Genomic DNA, 12,760 nt, shown 5'->3' on the forward strand with positions numbered 1-12,760 from the left:
AGAATGATCATACGAGGAAACTATTCTTATATAAATGGTCAAATACACTCATTAAAGATATGAATATGAAAAGCAAATGCTTACATTCCCAAGAAAGATAATAAGGAGTGCTACTTGCATCCCTATGAGCTGGTATCTAGAGCTTGGTCAGTGTACAGACTCTGAAAGCAGTGACTTTCCATTAGTAAAATGCACAACCCACAGAGATATGACCAGAACCCTATTTTCTTAGACCCTCTGCCAGCCAAGAATTAAATGTACCTGTACTGGCTGGCATAAATCCCAGATATAATGTCGCTCATAAGGTAGAAGAGAAAATGCTGGTGCGTGTAGCAGAAAGTAAGGCTGTTTAGTTCATGTAATCTCTGAGAACATACATTTTCAAATCTATGGCATGTCTTCCAATTTCTGATGTTGGGAAGTAAGTTTGTTGGGCATCTTTACAGATAATCATGTACAAGTGTCTAGCTAAAAGAGCCCCTCTAATTCCACCACAATTAAAAACCTGGTTTGTAGACAGCCATGTGATGTGACCTGTTACTTTTCCGGCCTTCTCTATACAGATGGAAGGTCATCGTTAATATTTCTCATTTATCTTGTTCAGGAACAAAAACTAATTTTAGTTCCCATTGGTGGCACATATTCACAGATACTCTGGACTTTGGAGCCTTTTATTAGTAGAATCCTGGAAGCTAATTAAATTGGAAGTATGGGTAGGAGGAAGAAGGGGGGCAAAAAGAACCAATCAAGCAGTACTCGCCAACTGTAATAGAGGTACATTTTTTACACAAATGGCTCAAATGGCTGCCTCAAAACTTTTCAGAATTGGGGCATAAGCCAATAAAATATAAAAAAGGCCAAGGTTTGAAAGCCTCAAGATAGGATGATCTCTATGAGGTCATTTAAATGCTGTTCAGGGAAAAGGGAATTACAGGGGCGATCCAGAGTTAAGAAGCAGGAATAATAATCAGCTCTGGAAAGGGTACTCAATATTAAGACTGCTGAACAAGAGGTCGGCTAAATATCAAAAGTTCTATTTAGAGGCAGGACAACAAAACAATCCCGCACAGTTGCAAAACATGCCCCATAACAATTAATTAATTAATTGACAACATCAGTTAATTCTATGAAGACAAAAATCCTGTCCTTTATCAAAGGACATTGCTCTGCTCATCAAGGAAAGGTCTAGTTCTAGCTGAATAATCTAAAGCTCTTTAGCATATCAAGAATTAAAAATAACCAAAGAAAGAAGGAAGAAAGATACTTACCAGACTATCTAGTCCTCCTCCCAAGAGATCCACTGCTCCCATCTGCATGGAGGACACCTGTGGCACATTGACTGGGGGACCAAGGTCAAGGTTTAAAAGGTCTCCTAGAAGGTCCCCTTGAGAGGGGATAACCTGAGGCTGTTCCAGGTTTGTGGCAGTGGTGGTGCCAACAGGGCTGTCACCTGCATCAGTGCTGCAGTCACACACACAAAGAGGGGAAAAGAGAAAAGTTTCACCCAGGACATAAAAACAAGGCACAATTGAATGTCAGATCTATAAAACACAGGAGAAGGAAAAAATTAAATAAAGTAAAGTAAAACTTATTTATTTATTTATTTATTTATTTATTTTAGCAGTATTTTTTTTAAAAGATTTTATTTTTAAATAATCTCTACACCCAACGTGGGGCTCAAACTCACAACACCAAGATCAAGAGTTGCATGCTCTACCAATTGAGCCAGCCAGGTGCCCCGAAAAACTTATTTCATAATCATTTGCTGATGCACATGAAGAGATGACAGCAATTCTTATTTTTATCAAAATACAGTTGCTCAAATGAAAATAAATGTATACTATATAACCTCAGCAGTCAGTCAGTTTTAACTGAGCACCTACACTATGATGGAGCACCGTAATGAGAACCTTAGGGCCATATTTTTTAAAAAGGAAATATATTTCCTGTCCTCAAATAACAACAAAAAGCAGCATTTACAAAATGACTGCAAAGTACATTTACTGTGTAATAGCAGAAATGAGCACTGTATGAGTGTCTGCACATGGCAGGATATAGCTGAGAAACAAAACAAGCCAGGTAGGGCTGACTCTAAAAGCTTCTGAGAATGGTTTTATGACTAGATTTTGAGGAACAGCACAGTTATGAGGAACTAACAGGGAGAGACTTTCCCTAAAGGAAAGGATAGTTTGTGCAAAGGCAAAGAAATGAACAATCTGACGTTAGGCGTGGTGAAAAAATTATATTGGCAGGAGCAGAAACTGGGATTAAGATTTTGGGAAAGAGAAGAAGTGGGAGATAAAACTGAAAACTAGCCTGGAACGTTAATTTTTACGATAGGCAATGCAGAATCACTTTGATTTGTTGAACAAAGAACTAAAAGTAACATTACAGAAACATTACTCTAGCAGCTGTGTGTCAAATGGGCTGAAGTTGGAAGAATGAGCGTGGAGATCGGCAACGAGTAATCTAAACTGCTACAACCATCATACATAAAAATAAAAAGTGGCGAGATCCAAGAGGTAGCAGATGTTGTTGGGTCGACTGCATAGCTGTGTGAGGAAGAAAATGAGACCTGACTCTTCTACCTCACAAAATAAAAATTAAAGAGAAAAGCCAACATAAATGTGAAGGGGAAAACCTAGGAGAATACCTTGATGGCCTTGGAGTAGACCAAAGTTTTTACAGAGAACAGTAAGTACAAAAGAAAAAAAAAGATGATCTGGACTCCACTAAAACTGAGAGCATCTTTTCTTCAAATAACACCATCTAGAGAGAACGAGAGAAAGTATATTCCGCAGACTACAGAAAGATGCTCGCAATGCATGTACCTGACAAGATATGTACCAAAATCACATAAAAGATACTTACAAATCATTCAATTATCATATAAAGAATTCCTACAATGAAAAAGAGAACTCAATAAAAAAATAAGGAGATCGGGCATGTCACAAATTACTAGTACTCTATACATATGAAGAGGGACTTAAACAATCTGTACTCAACAGGAAAATGCAAATAAAAACTAAAGCAAGGTCCCATCACTCTGTCAGAATGGCAAAAATGAACATGCCTGACAACGCCAAGTGCTCGTCAGGATGTGGATCACCGAGAACTCATACACTGCTGGAAGCGTACACTGGTACAATCTCTTGGGAAAACTGGCAGTGTCTCCTGTAGCCAAACAGACATCTATTCTATGACCCAGCAATTCCATTCCTAGTTGTATACACAAGAGATGTAAGTATGTAAGTCTACTAAGATATACACAAGAATATTCATAGCAGCTTTATCCGTAAGAGCCCCAAACTGGAAACAATCCAAAGGTACATCAACAGAAGATATAAGTAAACTATAGTATATTCAGGCAATGGAATACTATATACCAATAAACTGAGACATATAACTGATTTATATCATCTTCAATAATAAGCAAAACTGTAGTGATGGAAGTCAAAACAATAGTTATCTTTGGAGAGTGGGAATTAACAGCAAAGGGGCATGAAGAATCTTCTAGGGTGCTGGAAATATCTGATGAGGGTGGTGGTTATGATTGTATACATATGTAAAAATCTACTGAGCTATACACTAAAGGTCAGTGCACTATTAAGATTATTATAAATGATATACCAATTTAATGGGGGGGAGGGAGGAAAATCCTACAAAGAAAATTCAGTCTCAGATGGCTTCACTGTGAATTCTTCCAAACATTTAAGAACAAAGTAAAACCAATCTTAGATAAATTTTAAGAGAACAGAGAATGACAATTAAGAAAATCTGAAAATAGTTAAGACTGCGTATGCAATATTAAATAATCATTTCTAATTTTCTTAGGCTGTATAATTTATTGTGATTTTTTTTTTTAAAAAGTCCTATTAGAGATACCAAGTAAAGGTGAAATGACAGGAAGTCTGGAATTTGACTTAAAATACTCTACCTCCCTCAAAAATAAAAAATTGTGGCAGTGATACATGAAACAAGCTCGGCAAAATAGTGAGAACTGTTGAAGCTGTGATGAGTGGATGGGAGTTTGTATCCCACTCTAACTTGCATGTTTTCTAAGATTTACATAATACGAAGAAAAAAAATAATGTAAAAATTCCGTTAACAGTATTTTCTTGAACATACAAGAGAGAAGAATGAATAATCAAAGTCAAAGAATAAACAAACAAAAACTAAGAAGCAAAAGACTGGTGATGACACCAGTCTTCGTAATGACAGAGGAATCTGAAGGGATGATGGGAAAAATGAATGCTGTTTCCAAATGCTAAATTTCAAATACGAAAAACAAGTGAAGAAGTCCAACAGCTAGCTAAGGACAAGGGACTCGCAGTGAGGGTTGGAGAAGTAAATTGGGAAGAAATTCAAACACACATCTCAAGTGAAATCAGCAGAGCACCACAGGTGTGGCGGTGAGAGGAGGTGGTCTAGAGTAAGAAGACAAAGATCAAGTGTTGGCTCCAAAAATCACCGGCTGTGTGATCCTGGGCAAGCGACAACTTTTCTGAGACAAAGATTCCTCATCAATAAAATGATAACAATGTCACTAAAACACAGGGATCTATTTTAGACAAGATGAAATGAAAACATGGTATAACATGTAAAGCCTTGTAAGAGGTCAGTGGCTGTTTTTAGTAGATCAGTTCCCGAAAGGAACACAAAGAGAAGCACAGAAAGAGAAGCTTCAGAATGAGCCTTGCAACACAATCAGGATTAATGATCAGAAAAGAGAATGAACACAGGACAGCAAAGATTAAAGACAGAAGAACAACCTAAGAAAGGTGACTTAGGAGCAAAAAGTGTCAAGGAAGCCAAGATGAGAAGTATCTAGATTGAAGGAAGAGGGGCAAATATAGCCAAAAATTAATAAAGAAGTCAAAAGGGGGAAGCAATTTCATATACGCCTGCCAAGAAATATATGAAATCTCTATAAAGGATATTCTCTGTACATGAAATTCTATCACCTTATGACATGTGCTGTTTAAGAAGTGTTCTGTTATATTGTTTATCAGTACCTCTAAATAGAAAGCAGAATAGGTAACAATGCACATATTTTCTTTCCATGAGAAGATAAAGTGAGTTAGATGAAAAGAAGTAAATGATCCTGTGATTTCCACAAGAACACGGTAAATCGTTACGCATTCTTTCTAAACGACAACACTAGAAAATTAACGTAAAAATGTTTCCCATTGTAAACTCCTGGGAAATAACTGCATAATTGTCACCAAAGCAGTATTTTTAAAAGGTGAGGTTTTTCTAAAGTAAACAACTACTTACCATCTCACCTAGCCCCAGAGCAGCTGACAAGTTTTAGTAAGCAATAGCCAAATAAAAAGCACTTTTCCCTTTCCCAAGTGATTTTAAAAGATTCAGTTAAGTAAGCATTTTCAGCTCTCTAGAAGAGGCAGAATAAGGTTTTACAGTGTAGCTGTATTTCATGTCAGAGGCATATCACTTCTTAATGCTGCAGAAGAGAGCGAAGTAATGTCAGTGCTATTATGGATAAGCCATTTGCAGCAATGTATCATCCCTATTTATTTCAAAATGGATTTTTATGCATTTGTGTTTCCCTTAAAAAGACAATACAAGCACAAATGGGCCAAAAAAAAAAAAAAAAGAAGATGATCTAAAAAGGAACCACATAAGGGATTGTGAAGGTAACAAATTAAAAAGACTATTAATCAGATAAAGACCTCATGTAAGAAATTGTTTCTTGGGGCGCCTGGGTGGCACAGCGGTTAAGCGTCTGCCTTCGGCTCAGGGCGTGATCCCGGCATTATGGGATCGAGCCCCACATCAGGCTCCTCTGCTGTGAGCCTGCTTCTTCCTCTCCCACTCCCCCTGCTTGTGTTCCCTCTCTCACTGGCTGTCTCTATCTCTGTCAAATAAATAAATAAAAAAATCTAAAAAAAAAAAAAAAGAAAAAGAAATTGTTTCTTTTTATAGTTTAAATACTGGTCCTTTTCTTGTGTTCTAGAAAGGGTTATTTTTATTTGTTGATTTGTTTCACTTCCCCCCTCTGAGAGTCAAAACTCATCAGGAGACAAGTAATCTAAATGGCATATAAATATGGTTACACAGGCAGGTTAAAAAGAAAATCACTATTTATTACCCAAACTTAACAGACTGGGAGATGATGTACTTAGAAGTCAAATGCCACATCTAGAAGGTTAAATATGCTTGCCTACAGGAGAAATGCGACATGAAGCCTAATCCTCATGAAGCCACACTTCCTTTGGATGAAGATCACAGCACCTGCCCTAAAATCAAAGAGTCAACTCAAGTGAAGGTTAACGAATATCAATAAACATTGGCTTGGATGTTGTCCTTTCCTGCTTAAATATGTCCTTTCTCTTTCTTTTTTTGATGAGTCTGACTAAAGGTTTAGCAATTTTATTGATCTTTTCAAAGAACCAGCTCCTGGCTTCCTTAATCTGTTCTATTATTTTTTTGGTCTCTATTTCATTTATTTCTGCTCTGATCTTTACTATTTCCTTCCTTCTACCAGCTTTGTGCTTTGTTCTTTTTCTAGTTCCTTTAGGTGTAAGATTAGGTTGGGATTTTACTTGCTTCCTGAGTTGCTCAGGAAGGTACTGCTGTAATTTTCCCTCTTGGAACAGCACTGCTGCATCCCAACTGTCTAAATGCTCTAACCACAAAACACAGGGTGACTGAATGGATAAAAAAGCAAGAGCCACCTATATGTTGCCCACCAGAGACTCACTTGAGACCTAAAGACACATGCAGACTGAAAATGAAGGGATGGAAACACATTTACCATGCAAATGGAAGCAAAAAGAAAGATGGGGTAGTAATATTTATACTGGACAAAATAGACTTTAAAACAAAGACTGTAGCAAGAGACAAAGGACACCACCTAACGAAGGAAACAACAAGAGAATATAACAATTGTAAGTACTTATGCACCCAACATAGAAGCACCTAAATACATAAAGCAACTATTAACAGACATTAAGGAAGAAAATGACAGTAGTTCAATAACAGCAGGGGACAACATCCTACTTACATCAGTGGATATATCATCCACACAGAAAACCAACAAGGAAGCAGTGGCTTTGAATGACACATAGGACCAGATGCTTTTTAACAGATATAGTCAGAACATTTCATCCCAAAACAACGGAATACATATTTTTGTGTGTATTCCAAGTGCACATGGAACATTCTCCAAAATAAATCACGTTTTAGGTCACAAAACAAGTCTTATAAATTAAAAAAGGCTGAAATCATATCATGCATCTTTTCTGACCACAATGGTATGAAACTAGAAATCAACCACAAGGAAAATTCTGTGAGAAGAACATCAACACATGGAGGCTGAACAACACGCTCCTAAACAATGAATGGGTCAGCCAAGAAATCAAAGAGGAAACCAAAACATACATGCAGACAAATGAAAATGAAAATATAACTGTCCAAAATATTTGAGATGCAGCAAAAGCTATTCTAAGGAAGGTAGGAGCAATACAGGCTCACCTCAAGAAGCAAGAAAAATCTCAAACCTAACCTTATACCTTAAGGAGCTAGAAAAAGAACAAAGCCCAAAGCCAGTAGAAGGAAGGAATCTAGGCTGCTTTTATAAAAAAAATCCTGCAAATATTATTTCATTTTCAGCTTTATAGCACAAAAGGAGTATCTGCTAACTTTATCCATAAGCTTCAGCCAAAGTTAGACTAAAGGTAGGGGCGCCTGGGCGGCTTAGTTGGTTAAGCTGCTACCTTTGGCTCAGGTCACGGTCTCAGGGTCCTGGGATCCAGCTCCACAGTGGGCTCCCTGCTCAACAAGGAGTCTGCTTCTCCCTTTGCTGCCACTCCCCTCCCCCTGCCACTCATGCTCTCTAATAAATAAATAAAATCTTTAAAAAAAAAAAAAAAAAGCTAAAGGTACATATAGGCTTTCTTCCAAATTTCCAGCCCTGACAAGATTTCTAGCCTCATCTGCAGACTTAAGCAACTCTCAAACTTTATCAGTTTAGGTCTTTTCCATTTTCTGAAGCCATTATCTTACCTCCTCCCAGATTAGAACACAGAGGGGCCTTTTACCTATTATGTTTGTGGCCACTGGTATTCAGATGGAGCCCCCAGGACAGTATAGCAGGTTTGCAAAATGCACAGTAAGTTCTTTTCTAGACTATAAAAGCATGAGGAAGACCAACTGCCTAGAGTTACTTCTCACTCAAAACCTAGTTCATCTGCTTACCTGCCATGATGTATTGGCAAGTGTTTACGATGGATTCCATGACTTCCTTCCACAAAAGCATTGGGAGGCTTATGGTACACTGAAGCCAGAGATCCAATGTGGCAGATAAGCTCATCCAGCAGAGTTGGCTCAATAAGATCTGTCTCCTCGGAGATCAGTGGCTTCTCAGACAAGACCACTTCTTTGGCTGTGACAGGGTCCGTTGAGAGAAGGCGCCAATAAATATAGCCCCGGTCTCGAAGGTCAGGATTATCAGAATCCTAATGAAAGGCAAGGGCAAGAAGGTTTAAATGGAACTTTTCTCCATACAGAAACCCAACCTGCTTGATTTATTATCAAGAAGATGCTATAGTGATCTATAAAGAGTTGGCTGTTAAGATATTTAAACTCAGGTTCCTGGGTGGCTCAGTTGGTTAAAGCGTCTGCCTTCAGTTTAAGTCATGATCCCGGGGTCCTGGGATCCAGCCCCGCAATGGGCTCTCTGCTCAGCTGGGAAGCCTGCTTCTCCCTCTCCCTTTGCCACCCCTCCCCCACCCCAGCTCACCTGTTCGAGCTCTCTCTCTCAAATAAATAAAATCTTTTTTTTAAAAAACATATTTAAACTCAACATAGTTTTAACACAGTCATAATTCTATAATTTCCAATGTTTCAACGAATTTAAATATAAATTGAGATGGGTTAGTCCTAAGACTGAAATTCAAGAAAAGTTGGGAAACGGAAAATAGAAGTTTAATCTGGTAAAAATTAACTTCTTGAGATGGCCTTGGAACATAAAAATAATGTTTTTAAACTGCTATAAATATTAGCAGGATAATTCATGAAATACACCTTCCAAATATTTCACCCATACCTTCTTTCTTCATTCAAATATTTATTAAGTATCTCCTATGGAGACACTGGCTAGGCCTTGGAAATAAAGGATAACAACACATAGTGTCTGACTGAATAAGCCCAGAGTACTAATTATAACAATACAGTATGAGAGGTACTATTACCTAAACTAATAAAAACTGTCAAAGAGTACATGGAACTAAGTGCTTTCCAAAGGGGTGACATTTTGGGGCAGAGCGGGGACAGAAGGAGAGGGAGAGAAACTTTTTTTGTTGTTGTTAAAGATTTTATTATTTGAGAGAGAGCACAAGCAGGAGGAGGGACAGAGGGAGGGGAACAAGCAGACTCCCCATTGAGTGGGGAGCCAGACATGGGGCTCAATCCCAGGACCCTGAGATCATGACCCAAGCTGAAGTCAGACACTTAACCAACCGAGCCACCCAAGCGCCCCTGGCAAAGGGGTGACATTTTATTCTGTCTTTCGTGTGCTAGTTTTAAAATAATTTTATACATACTCATGGCTGGAAAAAAAAATTTATCAATGCCACATCACAATTAGAAGTTTGTAATATAAAAACAAGTCTCTGAGGAACCTGGCTGGCTCAGTTGGTAGAGTTAACAACTTTTGTTCTTGGGGGTCATGAGTTCAAGCTCCACAGTGGGTATAGAGATTACTTAAAATCTTAAAAAAAATTAAAAAAAAAATTTAAAATAGGTTATGTCTGAGTGGTTCAGTCAGTTAAGCATCTGCCTTTGGCTCTCAGGTCACAATCCCCGGGTCCTGGGATCAAGTCCCATGTCAGGCTCTCTGCTCAGCAGGGAACCTGCTTCTCCCTCTCCCTCTGCCCCTCCCCCTGCTCTTGCTCTCTCTCCCACTCTGTTTAATAAATAAATAAAATATTTTAAAAAATAAATTAAAAATAAAAATAAATAAAAATTTTAAGTCTTCCCAAATATCCAACCCTTCCCCACTTTAACTCTCCAGTGTGGTATGTATCCTTCCAGAAAGCTCCTAAGTGTACATATACTCATTTTATACAAAACCAGTTTCACTTTACATATACTGCACTGCAAGGTGTTTTTCACATTAGCATACACACCTGCAAATTTCCCCTGTATATATAGCACTGCATCATTACTGACTAATGCCCTATCAAGGGATATTTAGATTCCTGCCTCTTTCTCCCTTCTTCCTGCCATTCATTCATGTGATCATTACAGAGTGGAAGTAAGTATCCTGGTATCTGCCTCTCAGAGAATGTGGACATGGTGGCACGTATGCCCACACTGTTCCACTGCCACAACAGTAAGTCCCTGTTCCAGTTATCTGTATTTAAAACACACATACAAAAATATTTTCTTCAAAACTGGGCCAATCTGAGGGCTTCCATGTGAGTTTCTAAGTAGGCAGATGAACTGGTTCATGATCTAGCCACGTAAGGCACTTAGCATTCAGCTTAATACTAGCAGTGAACCCAATGGTTTTGACTGCATAGTTTTAAATGGTTTTGCTCAGCTGTATATCATTTAATTTGCATCCACAGTGGATTACTGGTTAAAAACAAAAAAGCATAAAGAACACCAAGATACGGAAAGTTAGTTAACAGAGTATCAAAATGGTATACATAACTTAAGATCATCTTTATCATATACATAGGTTGCATCACTGGAACAGAAGTGCATATATATATATATATATATATATATATATATATATGCATTACATATATATATATGCATTACATACCATATCAAAATGTTTGTAGTATTTGAAATGCCAGGGTTAAAAAAAGGAAACAGTGATAGTATCCAATTTACATGATTTTGTTTTGTTTTTGAGGGGTTGGGTAATTTGTTTATAAATAGCAGCCTGAAACTTCCTCACTTAGATTTTCATTTGGAAACAAAGTTTAAACATCATAAAACATAAATAAATTGATTTTTTTAAGAGAGTAGAATATGAGTTTCTCAAAATAACAGGTCAGGAAAGCAATCCCCCCACCCCAGCTTTTGTTGATACATAAATCAAAAGTTAAATCTTAATTTATATATTCAATCCCCATGCACACCATTTGAAATTTGTAGACTAATTATGCTTTTTATTATATAATTAAAATGCACATTGCACATCCCTTGACTGGGAAAATTCGGTCTTCTGCCTTTACAAATTAGTAATATTGTTGAAGTATTAAACTTTGTAATACAATTTAATAATACTGATTAAAATATTTTTTACTTCAAATTATGTATTTCTTCTATTATGTATACACTTAACCAAATGGCAAAAAATAATTCCTGTGGGGATTTACAAAATTATGTACATCTATAAAAAAAAGTTTTAGTCCCCTCCACAAATTCAAAACACTGCAATAGGGCAAAATGCTGCATACAGAATCACCGGATTAAAGGGTATACACACTGAGGGTGCCTAGGTGGCTCAGTCAGTTAAGTCTGACTCTATTTTTTCTTTTTTTAAAGACTTTATTTATTTGGGGGCTCCTGGGTGGCTCAGCCATTAAACGTCTGCCTTCGGCTCAGGTCATGATCCCACGGTCCTGGGATCGAGCTTCGCATCGTGCTCCCTGCTCAATGGGAAGCCTGCTTCTCCCTCTCATACTCCCCTTGCTTGTGTTCCCTCTCTCGCTGTCTCTCACTGTCAAATAAATAAATAAAATCTTAAAAAAAAAGGGGGGGGAGATTTTATTTATTTATTTGGGAGAGGGAGCGAGCCCGAGTGGGGGGTGGAGGGAGAGGCAGAGGGAGAGGCAAAGGGAGAGGCAGATACCCCGATGACGGGCTCAATCCCAGGATCCCGAGATCATGACCTGAGCTGAAGGCAGACACTTGACAGACTGAGCCCCCAGGCGCCCCAGTTCAATCTGACCCTTGATTTTGGTTTAGGTCATGACCTCAGGATTGTGAGATCGAGTCTCATGTTGGGCTCTGGGCTGGGCATGGAGCCTGCTTGCGATTCTCTCTCCCTTTCCCTCTGCCCCTCTTCTACCACATGCTCTCTCTCAAAAAATAAACAAATAATAAAGGGTATACACACTGTAAATCTTAATAGACACAGACTTTAAAAATATAGTCCTGTAAGAAATGACTACAAATTTTCCAAGACCTAAAGTTAAGAGCAGGAAAGAATCTCCACTGTTTGAACACTGCTGTTCTGAGGGCTGATCTGTTAGGCCTATTGCAAGCTGGCCTTCACTACCTCACTATTCATCTGTAGGCCACAAGAAATCTGGCCCATGGTTTTGGATCTGCTTTTCTGCTAGCCCCACACAGTTCCTTGCCAGGATCTGGAAAAATAGTACATTTCTAAAAATCTGAGAGCTTCAAAACAATTCTTATCAGGCAAGCTCTAAAACAGTAATTCTTAAGCTGGACAGTGCACCAACATTATAACACACCAGGAAAGCCACTCTGTGGCAGATTCCAGGGCCACAGCATAGATTTCATTCATTATGTCAGGAGCAGGCCCAGGAATTTATACTTCCAACAAGCAGCACAGGTGATCTTGAGGATGGTGGTTTCTAGTTCCCAGAGAAGTCTTCATCTTAATTTTTCTTTCATATTCTACACAGGGTTAATTATTAAAGTCTGGACACCTCTGTGTATATTCTTAACTAATTCCTCTCTAACTACCAAAACAAAGAAGACAAATCTTTAAAACAAAGCTTTGGATTCAAGGGTTCATTTTGTTATC

At 38.1% G+C, this 12,760-nt stretch overlaps 1 protein-coding gene across 7 annotated transcripts in view; it reads right to left on the reverse strand.

Moving 5' to 3' along the window:
• AP2B1 (adaptor related protein complex 2 subunit beta 1) overlaps positions 1-12,760 on the reverse strand; it is a 119,481-nt gene that overhangs the window by 54,638 nt on the left and 52,083 nt on the right. For all 7 annotated transcript variants that reach the window (XM_008695409.2, XM_008695410.2, XM_040640989.1 and 4 more), the window contains exons 13-14: positions 8,221-8,480; positions 1,269-1,461 (exon numbers count right to left, since the gene is read on the reverse strand). In XM_008695409.2, coding sequence (XP_008693631.1) covers positions 1,269-1,461; positions 8,221-8,480 — 453 coding nt within the window. The remainder of the gene's footprint in view (positions 1-1,268; positions 1,462-8,220; positions 8,481-12,760) is intronic.

This window comes from Ursus maritimus, unplaced genomic scaffold, assembly GCF_017311325.1.
Source record: "Ursus maritimus isolate PB19 unplaced genomic scaffold, ASM1731132v1 scaffold_24, whole genome shotgun sequence".
Classification (NCBI taxonomy): Eukaryota; Metazoa; Chordata; class Mammalia; order Carnivora; family Ursidae; genus Ursus; species Ursus maritimus.